Consider the following 20,084-nt stretch of genomic DNA (forward strand, 5'->3'; position numbering starts at 1 on the left):
TGGTGAGCTGCTCCATCTGCTTCAGAATACTCTGAATCTTCCAGGCACATCGATCACCAGAATGGAGGCGAAACCGGACGGAAATGATCGAAACTTTCTAGTATCACTTCCTAAATAAACCCTATCTTTCCCTAAGTAGGGCCGGAAAATAAAACAATATCAGATCAACTGACCAATTGACTATATAACCTGGTATGTTGTTGACATGTGCATAAGCTTTGGGTGCTTATTAGCATCGGGTGTGATATTTTGCCTTCTACATGTTCACTCTGTATTTTCTTGTTGCATAGTGTATTGAACATTGTTACCAAGAAAACTATACATAACACGGGAGTTATGCACAGATCATGTTAAGAAACAGGAAAATAAGTGTCATGCATGCTGGGACTCTCATCAGCGAGCGAGACCACAGCATGGTCTGCACAGTCTGCATTTCCTGCCACAAATCAAGCCAGACCACAGCAGAGCTAGCTCATCAGGAGCTGCTGTAAGAGGCAGCTAGCCTAGCAAAGGACGGAGCAATAGTCATTAGGAAAGGGATGGCTGCTAGCTGCAGGAGATGGAGGAAATGAGGAATGGCCTGGAAGAGGAGAGCCCTGCATCTGTCCACAGGCAGCAGCAGCAACAGCAACAGCAACCAACTCCTCTTTGGCCGTCACGGGACTTCGATTTCCGCTCGAGGAAAAGCTCCCGCCTTTTCCACTTTCCCCAACGCTCCCCCTTATCTCCTCCCTCCCTGGCCCCCGCGCAACCAACCACGCGCGCGCCGCTGCCAACCTCTCTTCTTCCTGCCGTGTCCTCGCTGCAGCTTCTCTTCTCCTTCTCTTCTCCCAGAGCTCGCTCGCTCGCTAGCTGCTGCGCGGCCGGCCGGCGTCTCGATCGGCTTGTTGGTCACGGCGGATCGGACCAGAGGTGGTGATCGTTCGATGCGCATGGAGGGTGGAGGAGGCGGCGGAGGCGGCGCCGGCGTCGGAGGGTGCCTGGGGCTGGGCCAGGGCGGGGAGGCGCAGATCAAGGGCACGCACACGCACGGCGGCCGCTACGTGCAGTACAACGTCTACGGCAACCTCTTCGAGGTCTCCGCCAAGTACGTCCCGCCCATCCGGCCCGTCGGCCGCGGCGCCTTCGGCATCATCTGGTGCGTGCCTGTTCATGCCCGTCGTCCCTCTCTACTCTCTAGCTCCCTCCTCTCCGGCCATGTCGATCGACAGAGAGCCGGATTGCCATTTTTTTTTCTTTTTAGAAGCTTTTGATCAACTAAGAGCATCTCGTACCAAAAGCTTTGCATGGAACCTGCTTAATTCTTCTTGCCTTCTTGTCAAGGCTTTGCGATCGCCCACGTGGCAGTGCATCGCCTGAGCAAGATGCAAAGGCCTTCTCCGCTAAGAATACCTTGTGCATCTAATAGGTTGTGCATGGCCCCACATGCATATATATCAGATATCAAATTAATACTATGCTTGGCATAGATGAATTGTGGGGTTTATTAGCAATATTGAACTGATCGAGCGTCAAGTTTAATTTCTATAGGAGTCGTTGGTCTCATCGAAACATGCATGGGCCAGGGCTCCGATCCGCTGCTATTCCTGTACTAGTGCCGGTAAGGTAGATGATGAGTTGATACATGCGAGCAATCACCCTCTTACGTCAAAAGTCAAAAGTCTGGGTTTGACTGCTCGTGGAAGCGAATTAAATGGTTCTAGAATAAAAAATATAAAAAAATAGGCTGGAGCTTCCCCTACTGACTTCGGTCAAGAAAGTCAATCCCTTATGTCAATTTAACTTTCACATCCATCTAAGTTTTGAGTCATGTAAGCTTGAGTATCCCATCTTAATAAAACGGTACTGGAAAAAATTATTGCCTTATACATGAAGTAGATCAATCTTTTTCTTTTATTTCTTTTGCAGTCACTGGTTATAAGGGTGTGTAGAGTGCCATTCGCCTTAAGTTTCTACTGATGACTGATGATTTCTTCATCCTCGGTTCTCCATTGCAGCTAGCCGTCAATAGTAGCCTCATGCGTGTACGTGTTGAACTGTGTTAATGATTACTCATGAGAAAATTCCTTGTGTCCAGTGCTGCTGTCAATGCGCAGACTCGCGAGGAGGTTGCCATCAAGAAGATCGGCAACGCATTCGACAATCAGATCGATGCGAAACGCACTTTGCGAGAAATCAAGCTGCTGAGGCACATGAACCATGAAAATGTGAGTGATCCCTGCTTCTCCTGTGGCTCTAGCTAGCTTGTGAGTTGTGGCAATCTATATATGTGGTCGAGATGCTCCACTAGTGTCAGATCAAGATCCATGTAAATTCTTTTTGCCATTGTATTGAACCATGGTTAACTCTGTAGTCCATTGCAAAGGTAAGCCGTCCTGAGGAGATCTGCCAAATTTCTGGTGATTCCCTCTCGAAGCAAAACCACTCACTTCCTTTGTCTAGGCAGGAACTGCCAATGATTTTTTTAAATCACTGCAAACGTTTGTTATAATGATAGTATCGGTCTCTGCAATCTTAATCCTACTTATGGCATTGAACCTATATTTTGTCTTAAATTAGTGATACAATGCATTGTTAGGTGTTATATAATGACTCGGTATAGTAGTTGTACTTCTGGTGACTTGTGACAGCATCTACCCTTCTCTGCAGGTTATTTCATTGAAGGACATCATACGCCCACCCAGGAGGGAGAACTTCAACGATGTCTACATCGTTTATGAGTTGATGGACACTGATCTTCATCACCTTCTGCGATCGAACCAGCCACTAACTGATGATCATTGTCAGGTACAATATATTGTATTTTGTCCGAGACGCAGTTCACCTCGTGACATTTTATTGTGCTCATAAATTTCAAGCAAGTGCCATTTGTTTCATGTTTCTGTTTTGCTTTCCTTTTCCCTTTTCCATTGGCATCTTGCAGACCCCAGGCTGCAGCTGGTAATGTGACTCTCTTAATCTCCCTTATTGCAGTATTTCGTCTACCAGCTGCTTCGAGGGTTGAAGTACGTGCACTCGGCAAATGTCTTGCACAGAGACCTCAGGCCGAGCAACCTGCTGCTGAATGCCAAGTGTGATCTGAAGATTGGGGATTTTGGCCTGGCAAGGACCACAACTGAAACTGACTTCATGATGGAGTATGTCGTTACGCGGTGGTACCGGGCGCCTGAACTCCTGCTGAACTGCTCAGAGTATACTCAAGCTATTGATATGTGGTCAGTAGGCTGCATCCTCGGTGAAATGGTCACACGAGAGCCTCTGTTTCCTGGAAAGGATTATGTTCATCAGCTGAGGCTAATAACCGAGGTATGGTTTTGATTTCACCAGAAGTTGTTTTCTTTCTCCCCTCCCTTTTGTGCAATCTTCTATAGGAATTTGCTAGAGGGACTAAGATTACAGTATTTCAGTTTCAGTGTAGTGTAGGTGGCATAATGCAGATGAAAATGAGTCTTGTAACACTTGAATGGTAATGTCTCAGAATTGTTCTCAATGATGTTTTTGTAACTCCTGTTCATTCTTGATCCAAAAGCTGGTAGGGTCACCTGATGACACAAGCCTCGGGTTCCTCCGAAGCGATAACGCCCGCAGATACGTGAGGTCCCTTCCTCAATACCCCAAGCAACACTTCGGTGCGCGGTTCCCCACTATGTCTAGTGGTGCCATGGATTTGCTTGAGAGGATGCTTGTGTTTGATCCGAGCAAAAGGATTACTGGTAATCTTGCAGCCCTGCATGAACCTTGCTGCATTGTAAATTGTCTGAGACGCTATCTGGATGAGGAAAGATTTTGCCAGGATTTAGTTCAAATTTTAACTAAATCCTATCTCAATCACCCTCATCCAGACAGGAAAGTATGAATAGCAATGCCCTAAAAGTTATGATAGAACTAAACACCCATGTAGATATTGTTATTGCATCATGAAAAAGTTAGCAAGCAAGCAGCAGTCTCTTGAAAGATGCTAACGTTGCTCCCTTTCTTTGTGCTATTGCAGTTGATGAGGCTCTATGCCACCCGTACCTGGCTTCCCTCCATGAAATAAATGACGAACCCGTTTGCCCAGCACCTTTCAGCTTCGACTTCGAGCACCCATCGCTCACCGAAGAAGATATCAAGGAGCTCATATGGAGGGAGTCTCTTAAGTTCAACCCTGATCCAATCCACTAAATGTAAACTCGAGCAAACAAGGATTGCAAATCTATCCACTCCATGAGGAAGGCATGAGGCAACAACAAGAACTTCAAGTGACCACCCCTCATCATCTCATCTCATCTCGTGGTTTGTCGATTACGACACCCTGACGTCGAAAACATTGGACATTTGTGAAACAAGAAGCTTGATCAATAATTTGTAGTGGCTAAAGCTGGCAGCTTATTTGCATCATGTTAGGTTGTATCTATCTCCTTTGGTTTGTATGCTTTAAGAAATCTAGAGGCTTGTCACTGCCCATGGACAGGACTATGTTAGTACGATCTCTACACACTCTACAGACAGCAGCTCATGTCACCTACCAGCAGTTCGTGTTATGTTCTAAAATCTTGATGAACTTCACATGATGTAATGTGTACTCATCATTCTCATCGTTCATGCGAATGGCGCAATTTGCCACCATTCTTTGGGTATCATGAGAACATTCCCCGTACATCAAACCAGGAGCATTATACAAGTTTACAATACCAAAGTTTCCCGGTAGCATCAACAAGGCAAAAGAAGTAGCAACACATTTGTTCAACTATGGAGATATTACATCAAGCTAAACTGATAGTCGTTGCATCAGAAAAAAAAAAGAGGAAAAAGGCAAGCGGCCAACGAAGCTGTCCATATGATGTGGACTCTTTTCCTAGCAGAATGAATGCGAATAATCACAGATGCTTGGTGATCCAATGGAAAAAAAAAACAAAAAGGGAAAAGAAACAAGAAAAAGAAAAGGCCCGGCTGACATAAAAGACAATTCAATTGAATAAAGTTCTTGTCCAGCAACAACATGATGTCTTCTTTAAAATCAAGTTACTGGCTCGTTGTTTGTACACGCTACCTGGGGAAACCCAGCAAGTGAAACAATAAAACATCAAACCGATCAGCACTTGAGCATCTTTTTGATGCACTCCATAAAGTCACATCCATCATGAAACTTCTGGGCACATCGTTTCAAAGGGGTCGAACCTCCCCTCTCCTGTTTCACAGATGAAATTGGATTGTTTTTCTAGAGCATGTAATGTAACTAAAAAAATAAGCAACGACTTCCAGCAAACAAACAGAAAGATCAATAAGCACCGAGGAGACAAAGTAGCATTTAAATAATTTAATATTTCAGATACTAAATCCAAAATGAAATAGAAGTATGTCCAATTCGACACTGAAATTCAAAAATATGACCAGCCAGGACTAGAAAGAATGGAAAAAAAAATGAAATTATGTGGTCTGCAGCCTGCCAACTTTGGCCATGCCAATAGCTATCAGCACAAATTAAACTGCATAAGTTACTTAAGGAGCTGGTAAGAGGTAATAAAGAAAATCTCCAATCAGGCACACATAAATATGATCATTTTCCGAAAGTATCCGATGGCTCCAAAAATTCTAGTCTAGAATGAAGAGGGCAGTATTTGACGGACCTACAATTCCATGGACCAGAAGAAATTGAGTAGGTACACAGGGTGCAATAACGACTCAACATGTATCTCATAAGACTGCATAATACAGAGGTTGCAATAATCCCATAGTTAATAACTGGTAACAATGTCTTAAGGAGCATATGGAAGTCATGTGTTAACTTCATCTAGAAACGAAACATGTGACTTAAAATCCATTCACCATACACACAAAGCAGACCTGAAGCCCGTAAATGATTCCTGGAGAGGAACCATGGTATTGGAGACGAGGATGCCATATGTACCCATTGCTGTCATTCGAGGGGAATCCAATACCTTAGCATCCATAAATTCACCAAACCTAACACCAGGTGAAAATAATATGTCAATGTTGAATGTCATCATAAAAACTACAAAAATACATTCAATAGTACATTAATAATAGATGAAGGACAAAGGATACTTGGCTGCCACCACAGGAACTGATATTAGCAATTTTAAGGGCTGAAGATGAGGCAAACACAGCTTAGGAAATAAACAGCTGTCTCCTGCATAAAATTTGCTGTTACCACAGCCACTAAAACATTATCAATAGTTAATAACACACCGGTATAGTCATCATAGCGGTCATTATGTTCTGGAATAAAATTGCAATGCAAGGACCACAAAGATATGTTTGATAGTTACTCTTCCATCTAAACCATTATTTTTTGCGCAAGGATATACTGAAAATGAATATAATTACACAGATTATACCAGGCAACACATGTATATAATCTCACAATCTTGGAACATGTGGACCAGCTGTTTATCCCTCTCACCTTGCTGCTCTAATTTTCACTAGATGTTCATAGTGCAAAAAGATATGAACTTCAATATGCAAGGACCACCAGAAAAGAGGCAGCTGGCATAATATGATCTGTCCATCCTAAGATAAATAAATTGTTGTACTTACACAATCAATTGTTTGGGGGGGGGGGGGGGGGGGGGAGGCAAAAAAAAAATGTGCAAAATGGGAAGTCTATATTATCAAAACAAAGAGTTGAGAATCACTCCAAGAGTTTAAGACCCGACTTCTTTACAATGATATCTCACTTTCTACCATCACTACAGAATCGAAGTCCCGAAGTCCGGCTACACTCAGCTTTGCTTCACATACTCTGCCCTTCAAAAACCGTCCAAGCCCGAATGCCTTCACGCTGTCAGGCATGTCTCATTACATGCCCATGCACCATAAAACCCACTTATGAAGGCCCCACAGTATATGCATGAGATCTATAGAGCTTCATCTGTGCTGATCAAATTTGTTGGTGCAAGATAATTATGGTTTATTAGATCATCAATCAGAATATTCTTCTCCACTATATTGGTCAACATCTCCCCGAGAATGCTTTTGGTGCTCATCAAGATCATCATCAACAGGAGATCGTCGGCGCTTTAAATTCTCCTATAAGGAAGAAAACCTTAGAGTTAAAAGGTACATGTAATGCATAAAACAACTGTTTTTTAAAACCTTGAGTTAAAAGGTACATGTAATGCATAAAACAATTGTTTTTTAAAACCTTGAGTTAAAAGGTACATGTAATGCATAAAACAACTGTTTTTTATTCTTTTTTCATTTCATGTTTTGGGAGTGACAATGCATTCTATTTTGTTCGGCATTGTAGGATTTTGATGAGGCAAATGTACACTTGCATAAAGTGACCCATCTCATCCAATGTATATTACATTATGACTATCCTTTTGTTTCATCGATCACTACGATTAACAATGAATAGTTTATGAGACAGCAAGAGAATGGTATTCAATAGGGGTGTGTGCTCATCACATGTTTATCTTAGTACTGTGCTCTTGTGTAAAACATGGCATAGAAAAAGAACAGAAAGCGAGTAATGTTCTGACATAGCGATCACAGTCATTTAGTAATTGCAACAGCAATAATAATTAGTAGCAAGAAAACAAGCAGTTAGACAATAGGTTCAGTGAGAAACATGTTTACATAAAATACTTAGAGAAAGAGAACTTATTTGGTTTAAGTTTAGCTAAAAGAGAGATTTCATGACAAACTACCAAGGAAGATTGAACCCATACATGCATGCCAGAAGATTCTCCACGCTCCATGGTACCACCATGAGCTGTTCTGCTCACGGTAATTCGGGAAGGCACTGGAAAATGCTCAATTTCATCCCCAGACCTCCCCTCCTTAGCTTTCTTCTTCTGCAAAACTAGCTTAGTAGGAAGGGGCTGCAAAAAGGACATAAAAATGGCATCAGTTTACACTACTATGCAATGAATCATTCTCATACATCAAAAATAATTCAGAATGACCGTGACAAGTTACCAAATATTTTGCACCCTCCTCCTCATCAAATGTGACAAGGTATGTTGTAGGATCATCTTTATCATCTCCTCTTACCTGAATCAGACAAGAATACGTATGTATATATGTGGAATGGATGAGTATTGTGCCACTAGCTAATAGATACAATCAAAGAATAAGTAGGAGACAACACATACTTCCCAGTGATATTCTCTTAGCCAAGAATACTGAATATCATCTTCATCATCCAAGTCTCTAGCAACCTGATGAAGCCACAATAGTCACCATCGGAATTAGGTAGCGCATAATGTTTTGAATAGAAAATGTACCCGAAACGAAGTCATACCTCATGTGGTGCTGGGGCCATGTATGCCAAAAACTTCTCTTGTTTTGTAGGGTCTGAACCATTGACACTAAAACTTTTCATCACAGCCTGCCATGTAAACATAAAAACGTTTCAAATATAAGGGAGGGCATCACCTAGGTGTCGTATCATTTGGGATGCATGTCCAGAAATATGTGTGGGTGTTGAAGCCCAAATCAGGTGTGGACGTCCAATTCCACAAACTCTAGAAAAGAGGATTCAGATGTTCATCTCATATATTTTTTATTTTTTAAAAAAATAAACATAAAACATTTGCTGTAGTGTCACACTACTGAGTCCTGACTGATAAATATGCCATCGATCAACTCAAACATGCATGATGCATCACAGGTTTTAAAAGGGAAAATTAAAACAAAATAAATGAGGACCATCGTTTCCTGGCCCACTAGCCCACCTCTAACCGTGACTTCCCCCAAACCCTCGTGGAGCCAACAGCTGCCATCTTTCTTCCCCTCTTGCTACTTCTCTCTTCTTTGCCAACAGTGCGGCCGCCACTCTAAATTCCTTGCTGCCGGCCATCACCCACAACGAGGATTAGCAACATAAAAACTGATAGGTCATGTCCTTGTCTGTCCGATGCTCGCAGTTTTGCCAGAGGGCCTCTCAGTGGATCTGGCCCCTATGCATGGGCGCATGGCCCTGTCATGGCTGCAGTTCTCTTCCTCTCCTGCACCGGCCGCCTTCGCCTTCCCTTCTCTTATCTATCTTCCGCTCTTGTCTCGCACCTGTCGCCTCCCCTATATCTTCAAACCTTCACCTTTTGCCTTTGATGTGGCTCCGAGGTGTTTGGTATGAGCCGCACCACATCTGTTGAGACTTGCGAGACGACACAGTAGTACGAGTGGACGCGGCAAACGAAAAGAAAGATTGGACACGCAAGTCCCGGTAACAATTGTCTAGAATTCCCTTGATATGGGCGTGCCATAAATTTGAATTACACTACAGTATCTCCACTACACTCTAGACATACCAATATCAAGGAGCGCATTGCAATTAAATAAGAAATCCTAGGGCAGAGGAAAATTGAGGAAACAAAACTCACCCGGGCTTCACATTCATCACGTACGGGTCTTTCAAGCTTGTTGTACTGCTCAGAATCAGCAGTTGGGTCTCCATCAAAATTCACCATGACAAATGGATCATCGTACCTGTTTAGGTGAAAAGAGAAGGTCAAGATAAGAGTAACAAATTATCCAGCCTTCCAATATGCTTCTTAAGGAAAACTTTGGTGCAGTTATACTTCAAAGAGGTAATGAAGAAATAGGAGAAATTTCACAGATTACTGTTAAAGAAAATGAAATTTCCAACCATAAAGCAAGGGCCTTTTCTTTTCATAGATATAGAAATAAACAGGTAAGAAGGCATAGCTCGGTAAAATACCAGCACCACATCTGGTACCAAAAAGGAATAATGTACATATAAAGCAACATCTGAGAAGTAAATACCTATCAAAATCAGGTAGCAGAGGCATAACCCACTCAGCTTGCATCCCACGTTTAGTCTGGTGAACAGGCCGTGATTTGGCTGCTCTGAAGGATTCTTCGATGGCTTTGATCTGTTTCTCTCTGATATACACATGAACAGGAATATAGTGTCAATGCTGCAGCAGGTATGCATGCGGCAGCACAAGATGACCTTAACATACCAAAGAGGAGTGTGAATAAAAGGAGACACAAACCTATCATTAAGACTGTCCAGGAAAGCATTACGACCCATCCTTGATTCTCGCCTTTCCTTCGCTTGCTTCTCAGTAAGGGACTACATAGCCAAGCAACACATTTAATATGTTTTGTTAAGTAATATAGTCTGCAACTAAGACCACACAAAACTCAGTATGCATTACCGTTTTGGCTGCATCAGTACTCAGTGGAGATATATATTGTGTTTTGACCAGCCAAGAAACACCTTTGTCAGTGGGCCTCTCCTTTTTCCTTATACCTTCTTGTTTAATAGGGGTGAGAACCTCATCATCTCTCAGCAGCTCTTCGTCTTCAGGAGCTATGGGTGGCTGAACAGCAGGGGGGCTGGGACATGTTGTATGAGTTAGGGATACTAGAATAAATCCTCAGAGACAGAGATCAGACTCATGAAAACTGGTCCAGTACTTTGGTCTAATCCTTACTTGTATACACTCATGTCAAGTAGGTCGAGAGGTATCCCAAGATCCTCTGGGACAATCATTTTAGGCATGTAATTTTTCTCCAATGAAGTTATCCTGTATTTGGTATATCTGAAAAGGCAGTACACACCAAAACAGAGTAAGCATGGTGGCCTCCAAGATAATTTTAAAAGTTTTTAAAATGGCAGAGTGAAGGATCATTGAGAGCAACATAGAGAGTCAAGACGTAAGCTTCCAGCAAACTGCAGGTAGCATAAAAGGAAGTAGAAGGCTATGGAAACACTCTACAATAATAAAGCAGAGTAGCACAAAACACAAAACATGGTGGCAGTGGCACAGGACAACCAATTATGTCATATTTATGACTTCACGTAAGTTTACCAAATATCAATCTACTAATGCGATTCATCTCCTCTGAAGCAATAAGCTCAATGCAGAAATCTTGAAACTACTGATTTCAATTTTTGGTAAGGTTAAATGAGCAGTTCTAACAGTAGTACAGAAGAACCCTCCGACAGGCATATGGCTTACCAATGTTAGCGCAGTAAAACCCACCTGCCTATAATTAATTCTTCAAATCAATCTAGCCATCACGCCCACACAAATAATCAGATTAGGCATCAGCGCAACAGGGATGAATGTGTGTCCTTACCCATTCCATAGTGCACGAAATGACCAAAACAATTGACTATATAACAGCAAAAGTAAGGCATAAATTCGCAGCCAGAAGAAAACAAAAAACAATGGTAGGGTTATATCTTCTTTATGACCTATACAAACAAAAGTGACATTCATTGTAGGTAGAAGAGCAATATTGAAATGTGGCTTGTACGGTTGTACCACTCCAAATATGCCAATTACTAGTAAATGTAGAAACAGAACACAATAGCACAGAAAAAGGGAGAGTATATTAATGATGCATACCGGTCCTTATCCTTATTCAGGGGCAGCCATTTCAGCTGGGCACTTGGATCTGGGAGTTCATTCCTAAACCTGTGTTAACCAAAAAGAAAAAAGGATCATTCAATTGCACAATTATTATGCAATAGACATAGATCACTGAGACTTAAATATTTGATACAAATTAGGATCTGTCTAAGGCTCCATAAAACATGTACATATCCATAACTTAGTTTAGATACACAGATAACGCAAAAAATGTTGTTTTATCAGAGTAACACTTTTCATACAATTCCTAAGTATTAACGTGCCTGCCCTGCTACAACTCATAACAAAGAAATTGCTCAGTAGACCAACTCATGAACCTTCAAAGCACTCACTATATTCTCGATAGTTCGCCAGAAGTAAGCAGAAGTACTTCTCTCTCCAAGCACACAAAGAAGCACAAAATCCAATGAAGCTACGAAACAAATTCAGAAAAGAATGCTCATTTAATCCCAACAGCCCTAGAATTCAACAATAATGCACTAACTTCTAGTACACAGCCTGTCACTCTCACTAATTAAGGATTGCACGCGTGGCCAAGTTCTACACCCCTAAGGCATGCATGACCAATCACATACTAAGTTACCCAACCACATGCTAGGAATTGAAATTTCAGCGCAAACAAACACTTAAAACCTAAAGGAGGAAAACTGTCCCCAATTAGCAATAGCAAAGATCAAAACTTGGCTCGACTTACTTGTGCTTGCACAGGAATGTTGTTGGCTTTTTGAGCCGATTCTCAAACCTCTCGGCATTAGGCGCTGATGCTGGGCGAGACCCAGTTGCCGCTGCCCTAGAGCCACCCGGTGGGTGGTGGTGGTGGTGGCGACTCTGCGACGACGGCTGCTGCTGTGAAGTGCGTGCCTGCTGCGTCTTCTGCAGAATGGTGGCCTGCGTCTGGCGCATCATCTGCTGCTGCTTCCGGTCCTCCACGCGCTGCTTCTCGAACTCGCGCTTCTTCCGCGCACGTCGCTCCTCCTCCGTCTCGGCCCTCGGCAGCGCGGCCTTAGGCTGCTGCTCCTTGGGGGGCGGCGGGGCCTGGGCAGGCGGCGGCTGGGCCGGAGGCGGAGGTGGCGGGGGCGGGGCCGCAGGGGGAGGGGACGGAGGCGGGGGTGGCGCCGAAGGGGGAGGAGGCGGCGGGTTGCTGGTCCCGCCATAGGGCGGCGGCGGGGGCTGGTAGTACATCTGCGGCGGGGGCGGGGGCTGCTGCGGGGGACCGGGGCCGAAATTGAACTGCGGCTGGTGCGGCGGCGGCGGGCCGGGTGGTGGCGGCGGCGGGGCACCCGCGTGGTAAGGCGGCGCCGGCATCCGGCCGTACGGCGCCTGCTGCTGCGGCGGCGGCGCGAACGGGTTCATCTGCGGCGGGAAGCCGCCCTGCGGTGGCGGGGGCGGCGGGTGCTGCTGCGGCGGCGGGTACGGCCTGTACGACGCCATCCCGCGGCGGCGGCGGCTGCTAGGGTTTGCCCGAGCCCTAACCCCAGCTTACGGACCTCGGACCCGCGGCCACCTCTCGCTCCCCCGGCTCCTCCTCCGGCGGCGCCACCGCAGAAGCTTCTAGAACCGCGCGCCCGGAGCCCCCGGGACCCACTCCACCAGATCTACGGCGGCGGCGTGCGGGGGCGCGAGGTGGTCGGCGATTTGGCGAGGACCAGATGAGAGGGTGGAAGTGAAGGGGAGATTGCAGTGTGCCTTGTTTCACGAGCGCTCGTGATTTCTGCCCGAATTTTGCCCCGAGTTTGAATTGCTTTGTCTGAATTTTGCCCCCAGTTTGAATTGCTTTATCTGAATTTTCATATCAATTCAGATTTAGCATTTATATACAAAGTGGCTTCTGTGTTCTTTGCCGGAAAACGGCATATGACACACCTGGAACAGGAGTCGGTGACGTCAGCTGGACATGCTGCAGGTGCAGGGTTAACAAGAAAATAGCATAATATGATTGCTTTGAACCATTCTATTCCTTTGTCCTCTACATTTCTCTTTTCTTTTTTTTTCATGTGGGTCTTTTACACTTTTGATCTAAGTGGTTTCTCTTATTTGCTTGGTACGAGGAAACTAAATAAATAATTATTATGTTTAAGTGTCTGTCTTGTACAAGGCAACTTAAAATTTAGTGCTTATTTATAAGGAAAAGGTCTATTTTTAACCATCGAACTATTGTCTGAGTTTGGTTTTAGCCATCCAACTCTAGAACCAGAAATCTTTAACCATCCAACCACCAAAACCATTCATATTTGACCATTTAACTATTTTAAATGGTGGTTCGCTGATATGGACAACACGTGGAAGTGGGGACCACGTGTCAGCTTCTTTTTCTATTCTCTCTTCTTCTTTGTCACTTTCTTCTTCTTCTATTCCTCTCTCACCGGATGTGGTTATCGCCACCTTGCATGGGGATAAAGATGGAGAAAGGGATGCGGCGATCTCTTGCGCCACCACCACTAGCGCAGCGGTGCCCACCTCCCCATGTGACACATACCACCGGATAGGCGGCGGCCGCGACGATGATGACGGCAACGAGCTTCATCTCTCGCGACACCGCCTCTCCACCACCCTTGCAGAGGGAACCTGGTGTGGATACGGGAGAGAGAGAATGGCGGGGAAGAGAAGAAAGAGAAAGGAGACAGGAGAAGGAAATAAGAGCTCATATGTCGACCCACCTCTTTGTGTTGTTCATGTTAGCGAAACAACCTTCCAAAACAGTTAAATAGCCAAATGTAAACTGTTTTAATAGTTGGATGGTGAAAGATTTCTAGTTTTGGAGTTGGATGGCTAAAATCAAACTCAGGCGATAGTTGGATGGTCCAAAATAGACTTTTTTCTATTTATAATTCATTTTTCAGCAGGTAGAGAGTGTACCTGAAATTAGAAAAGTTCTACCCTATTTTATTTTTATAATTGTGTAGTAGAGTATTTTATAGCCGTATTTGAAACAATAAAGTGTAGAGGTCCAACCATCTAATTATGTGTATTCATGACATGGCTTGAAATATATGCTCGGTTAACACAATCACAGTTGTATTTTTTTTCATCTTTAAGAGCAAATGTAATGGAATCTTTTCAACAATATTTTTATGGATGGCCTTGTAATGGGGTGGACTATAGAGTTAGTTACTACATTAATATTCCCAAAGTTCAAGACTAATAATACACACAAGCAACATAAAACATACTATAAAAGTATTCCTTAATGTGGCCGTACTATTGTCTCCTCCGAGGGTGGGGTTGGAATGGGAAAAAGACATAAAGAGCTCAGATCCTCATTGATTTTTTAATTTAGTCGGCGTATATTCAATATGAGAATCAATGATTTTGCCGAAATGGAAGATAAAGCGTACTTAAGTCGTCAACGTGCCGATCCTTTCATATTTTTCATAGATGGGAGAAGAACAAGTGAGATGGATCGGATCTATAACGCCGATTAGAGCTGCTCCGAGTTACTCCCCCCTCCCCTGCTGTCCTACCTGTAACCGACATGTAATAACCTGCTCATGTATGTGCTATGAGAGGAAATGAAAAAGGTGGGGATGCTCTCCCCCCCCCCCCCCCGAATTTCTCAAAAAAAAAACTCGGAAAAGAACATGGCGACGATAGCAATTTAGCCAAGGAAGCTGGGGAATCATAATAGTGGTGGTGACGTTATCGAGAGGTTGATAGAGAGAATAGCGAACCAACGATGGGGATAGTGGCTCTATAATAAAATGTAGAGCTCTAGCAATCTAATTACGTGTACTGTCATCTTGTTAGGTGCATTGTTCTCTTATAATAAAAACGAGAGAGGAAAAGGATTATGTGTAAGCCACTTCATTAGAGAGAGACTCTCTCATACAGTTGTTTGAATAAATATGTGTAATAAATAACCTTACAATTACTATTTTCCCTTTGCCTGTGCTTATCCATATATGATTCCTCTTCTACGGTTACCAAAACCTGCCAAACACAGCGGCGCTCCATCCATTTGCAACGAAAGGACAAACAAGTCCCTTGGATCGCTATCAGAAACGCCTTGTTCCGTGATGCACACATGTAAAATTCCTCTGGTTCGAAAGATTCCCAAAAATTGATCCCGTTTGAAACCTTCGGCGCCTCTCTCTCCGCCACTTGATTTCAATCTTGCATTCCTCCACAGCTACGAAGTGTCCCAGTCCTTGTGGCAGCTCATGGGCCAGCCGGGCAGCAGCTCAAGCTCCAAGTGACAAATACGCCTCAGCTGAGAGCAAAGCAAAATCCTGTAGCTGGGTTCGCTGGCTTCAGAACTCTTTCTTTTCTCTCTCTCTCTCTTTTTGAAAGATTGCTTCAGTGACTCTCACCGCAGTGCAGCTCATCCGATGCTGAAGCTGAACTGAACATTGCACTGATGAAGTATTGAATCGCTGCCAGAAAAGGAGCGGGCCCAAAGTCTACACGGGCCTGTCACTCTGTTCCGTTCCCCACTTACACAACAGGCCGGGCCAACCAAGAACACCGTGAAAGACGCACGGATGCTAAAAAGGGAGCGAGCAAGCTCTGCGCAGCAGGTCTTCACTGCATCTGAAGTTCTGAATCTGAACCCTCGTTTCCCTCTTCCTCCTATCCTTAGCGAGGCCAAGGAAGAGCCCTTTGTCTGCAACTTTACCACCACCATTCATCAAGACCCCTACCGGGAAAATTTATAACACAAACGCACGAATTTGACATAGTAAATTCATACAGTTCTCTAAGAACAATTAATCAGAAAGCATTGCCGATTCGCCGTGTCCCGAACCCTGCAATCGCTTTCGTCCCGGTATTGTGTTCATCTCCCCTGGCTTTGATTCCAGCCATGACAGCAACCACACGGGCAAGCAAAACAAGGCGATCGTCCGGCGGATGCGTGACGACGCCGGCCGTGCTCGCGTCGCGCGTCCGTATCGACGGGGGGCCCGGCCGGTGCTCTCAGCACTCGACTGCTCGTACTACGTGGCACTGTGGATCGGGAGGGGAACCTGGCCTCCGGTCCAGTTCAAAAACTGAAGCGAAACCCTAGTTCTGACGAGACAGGCAGCGGCGAGCGGCACACGGCTGCCAGACGGAGTGCCCGCGTCCGTGGCCGGGCCGGGCCGGGGCCCAAGAAATTGATCGCCTCAAGTGAAACTTTTACATTTTGACCCATTCTATTAGTTTCTTCAGAAATTACCACTCGGTGCAAGGTCATATATACGTGCCGGATAGAGCTCACCACAGCATCAAATAATTATTTATTTATTTATTTATTGGGGGGGGCTTTTGAAAGAGTGGTTTCCCAAAGGTTTATTTTTTAAAAATGTTTTGGAAAAAAGACCAAACGTTAAAAGTTGGATGATGCCTCACGCTTTACAACCCAAATCGTACCATTTAAGCGATATTCATTTCCTTTTTGTTCTTTTAAAGTTCTTTTCAGTGCTAGGGAGAAAAAGGAGTAGATTTATTCTAAAACTTGAGCATCGCATCGTTGCACACCAAGCAAGCATCATCGAAAAAAATCCAAATAATATCTCAAAACTGGCATAATAAAGTGTCGTAGTTGTCGAATGAGTTTCAGGTGAGCAAAGCGCAGCCCACCTCCATCTGCGCCATCCACTCGCCATTTCAGTTGCGACAACCCAAACTTCGCCCCCTAGATTTTCAACACTTATTAGCCCGTCTACATCCCCTTTGTTTAGGTCCCTTGCTTATTGCTCACAAAGGTAGATAGAACCCTAGCTAGCACTACAAGGGGCACCAATTTATTTGCTTAACAGCCTCGCTGATGTAGAAGTACCATGGCAGCATCATGCCTACGTATCCAGGGAGCTAGTGTGGTGACTACCTAGGCGCTTGCACGTTGCGTTAAGCAAAGGCCCATCCTGATTGCCCCCCTACACAGCGCTTCCAGGCCTGATAGCCCCCTAATCGCCAGACATGAGAGGAACATATCTATTGGGAACCCCAATCGGTGGAGATCCGCCCATCCATTAATGCGTGTACAAATTGTATTGCTTTTATGCTGATGGCATCACCCACACAAGCAAGCGAGGATATGCATGTTGACAAGCAGGTGATCATGTGAGAGACAAATTATTCCTTGCAATATTGTCAAGTGGAGGCAGCTATGTACAATGTACATCTCTCTTGGATCCCCTCACAAATTAAGTTAACAATAATAAGGGGAGCCCTCATCACAAGAGAGAGAGAGAGAGAGAGAGAGAGAGAGAGAGAGAGGGGTTGAATTGGAGTGGCAGAAGAGAAGAAGGGTGGAGTGGATGGATGGATCTATGCATTCACCAGATCCAATGCAGGTAGCCATCCCTGTCCTCCTCATAATTAGTGCCTCACCAACCAATAATACTCCACCACCTCACACTCACTGACACCTCCTCTCTCTCTCTCTCTCCTTTCCCTCTCCTCCTCCTCCTCCCCCATTTCATTGCTCCCAAGAAAGCTTGGATCCATGGATGGACGGGCCGGACGTACGACAGGCGCGCATCAGCTAGGTAGGCAGCTATGGACACCGAGCTGGTTAACTGACCTGGCTCTCAATCGGGCTGGGCGGGCTTCGGTTCTTCTCGGTTCGTTGGAGCATGCGCGCGAGGTCTCAGAAGGAGAAGGGCGAGTAGGAGGCGCCGGCGCCGTCGTCGGGCGCGCCGGGGAGGAGGAGCGCGCGGCAGAGCGGGCAGGTGGCCTGGCCCTTGTCGACCCACTTGTCGATGCACGCCTTGTGGAAGGCGTGCGCACAGTTGCCGAGCTCGCGGACGCGGTGCCGCGCCTCGAGCGCGCCCAGGCACACGGCGCACGTGGCCGGTGCCGGGGCGCGGCGGGCCCGGAGGAGGTCGGCGTACCGGACGGCGGGGAGGCGGGCCTTGATGGCGGCCGGCGTGGGCGGCGGCGCCGCCGCGGCCGCCTGCAGGGACGGCGGCAGCGCCCAGAGGTCCGGCGGCGGGGCCGCGTAGGCCGGGTGGTCGTCGGCGGCCGGCGGCGCGGCGAGGCCAAGCGAGGAGAGGCAGAGCAGGACGGCGTGCCGGAGCAAGTCCAGCAGCTGCAGCACCAGGATGAGCGGCTGCGGCAGGATCACGCAGTAGCACACAGACGGGAACCCCATGGCCGACCCGGCCTGCCTGCTTCCTTCCTTTTTCTAGAGAGAGATGGTAGAAAGTGGAGCCTGGAAAGAGAGAGATAATGGAGGAGGAGGAAGAAGAGGGAGGGGGAGGGGAGGTGTGGGGTCTATATATAAGAGAGAAGGACCGAAGAAGGGTTTGTTTTGGGGGCATCTATGTTTGGAGGGGGCTACCTAATAAGAGCAACGCTACGCGCACAAACAAGCGCGCCACATGCGTGCCGAGCCAGCGAGCGACAACCGACCAGCGGCGTGCACGGTTGGAAAACTCGTAGACTTTTGCCTCGCCGTGATAACGAAAGTGTTACACCTTGCTACAAGAAATTTCAACCATCAAGAACGTTCTGCGATAGCACGTGTATAGTGGTCAATGGATAGTCCAAACTGAGGATGAGCCTACCATCTTACCTGATTGTTGTAGTTTCTTAAATTTGTCAAATTTTGTCGGATCCTAAGACAACGAAGGTGAGGTGAGCTAGTTGACGCGAACCAAACTGACTGAGTGTGCCGGTGTATATCAGTAGTCCTAGTCATATCACTGGAGAAGAAGGTAGAGGAAGATGCGTTACCGGGTGTGTAAAAATGCAAGCCGTACGTGTTACCCATATCATTTGAATCGGCAATCCGACTTCTCATACGTGTCAGCATTGGAGGTTCCCGCTCGGCTCGGCTTATGCTACGATACTTTACCTCTTGGTAGGGGAAGCTCTTGGTGCGCGTAGCGTTTTGGCGTGTTGTTATATGGGTTGCACGTACACGCACACATGTGTTGTCGTGGGGGGCTGCCTTGACTGCTGCCTCGCACTACACATGCGCCCCCCTTTAATTAGCTGTGCGTGAGCGCCGGCTTGGTTGGCAGTTTGGCTCTGCCTGTGCCCGCCCGCCTGCGCTCGCCGCCCGGCCGGCACCCATCGCATCAAGCCATCAACCATGTGCTGCTTGCTACCTCCGGTTGGTTGGCGTTGCCCGGTTGCTCGCGTCGGCGTCGGGGCGTACGGGGGCAGGTCGCCGCCGCCGCCGTCACCGTCTCGCCGGCCGGTGAGGACGAAGAATCTTGCAGTGCTCGCCTCCTTTCGGCGCGCATGGCGCGGTGTTGGGTTCGGTTTGGGGATGGAGGTGGTTGCGATCAATGGGAGAGGGCATGCACGGGCGATGGGCTCATGGGTTGAGTTGGGTGATTGGACGGGTGGCCGGGCAAGCCATGTGTGCGGTAGGGCCGCGCGCCCCCGTGCTCGCCTCAGGGGATCGGATAAAGGCATACGGGATGCCCACGTACACGTACGAGGCGGCTCGCCAGGTGGCACGGTTCGCTCGGCGATGATCATTACAGATGCTCGCTGCACCTTAACCAAAATCAACAGAGACGGAAGAAGGTGACTTTTTTTATAAAAAAAAATGAAGCAAGTTCAACGATGCTTGCAGCTGCTCAACCGATGGCAAATCACAGGCATAAAAAACACTTGTACTGTGCATTAGTCCTATATTGTGAGATTATTTTTATTTAACTGTGCCGCATCGCCGGGCACTTGATCTGATTCCCCCTCAAGATACTTAGTCAGGGCCTGGAAATTCTTCCACGCTTAAACTAATCCCCGCCGATCGATCTAGCGAAGGTAGACCGATCGACGGAGAACACGTAG

General features: G+C 46.2%; 3 protein-coding genes across 3 annotated transcripts; 1 reads left to right on the forward strand and 2 right to left on the reverse strand.

The window, feature by feature from the left end:
* The first annotated feature begins 676 nt into the window (after positions 1-676).
* Positions 677-4,553, forward strand: LOC112896384 (mitogen-activated protein kinase 2). Its single transcript, XM_025964328.1, has 6 exons — positions 677-1,138; positions 2,078-2,207; positions 2,650-2,787; positions 2,974-3,306; positions 3,530-3,713; positions 3,992-4,553. The coding sequence occupies exons 1-6, from the start codon at positions 927-929 to the stop codon at positions 4,162-4,164; spliced, it is 1,170 nt and encodes a 389-aa protein (XP_025820113.1). The 5' UTR covers positions 677-926; the 3' UTR covers positions 4,165-4,553.
* Positions 4,554-6,589: 2,036 nt separating this feature from the next.
* On the reverse strand, positions 6,590-13,133 carry LOC112896383 (protein PAF1 homolog). The gene is made up of 12 exons (XM_025964327.1): positions 12,052-13,133; positions 11,334-11,402; positions 10,413-10,520; positions 10,134-10,314; positions 9,969-10,048; positions 9,736-9,855; positions 9,333-9,438; positions 8,252-8,338; positions 8,103-8,168; positions 7,927-8,001; positions 7,677-7,829; positions 6,590-7,032 (listed from the first exon to the last, which is right to left on the reverse strand). The coding sequence occupies exons 1-12, from the start codon at positions 12,786-12,788 to the stop codon at positions 6,925-6,927; spliced, it is 1,890 nt and encodes a 629-aa protein (XP_025820112.1). The 5' UTR covers positions 12,789-13,133; the 3' UTR covers positions 6,590-6,924.
* Positions 13,134-17,392: 4,259 nt separating this feature from the next.
* Positions 17,393-18,537, reverse strand: LOC112896348 (probable E3 ubiquitin-protein ligase XERICO). Its single transcript, XM_025964289.1, has one exon. It carries the CDS (start codon positions 18,427-18,429, stop codon positions 17,926-17,928), a length of 504 nt encoding a protein of 167 aa, XP_025820074.1. The 5' UTR covers positions 18,430-18,537; the 3' UTR covers positions 17,393-17,925.
* Between the last annotated feature and the right edge of the window lie 1,547 nt (positions 18,538-20,084).

This window comes from Panicum hallii, chromosome 6 (genome assembly GCF_002211085.1).
Source record: "Panicum hallii strain FIL2 chromosome 6, PHallii_v3.1, whole genome shotgun sequence".
NCBI classification, from domain to species: Eukaryota; Viridiplantae; Streptophyta; class Magnoliopsida; order Poales; family Poaceae; genus Panicum; species Panicum hallii.

Coding starts and splice junctions, on each gene's coding strand:
- LOC112896384 (XM_025964328.1), top strand. CDS start 927: ATGCGCATGGAGGGTGGAGGAGGCGGCGGAGGCGGCGCCGGCGTCGGA. Junction 2,788..2,973: donor TAACTGATGATCATTGTCAG/GTACAATATATT, acceptor CCCTTATTGCAG/TATTTCGTCTACCAGCTGCT. Junction 3,714..3,991: donor TCCGAGCAAAAGGATTACTG/GTAATCTTGCAG, acceptor GTGCTATTGCAG/TTGATGAGGCTCTATGCCAC.
- LOC112896383 (XM_025964327.1), bottom strand. CDS start 12,788: ATGGCGTCGTACAGGCCGTACCCGCCGCCGCAGCAGCACCCGCCGCCC. Junction 8,339..9,332: donor GTGATGAATGTGAAGCCCGG/GTGAGTTTTGTT, acceptor TTTACATGGCAG/GCTGTGATGAAAAGTTTTAG. Junction 7,830..7,926: donor AGGAGGGTGCAAAATATTTG/GTAACTTGTCAC, acceptor TCCTTTTTGCAG/CCCCTTCCTACTAAGCTAGT.
- LOC112896348 (XM_025964289.1), bottom strand. CDS start 18,429: ATGGGGTTCCCGTCTGTGTGCTACTGCGTGATCCTGCCGCAGCCGCTC.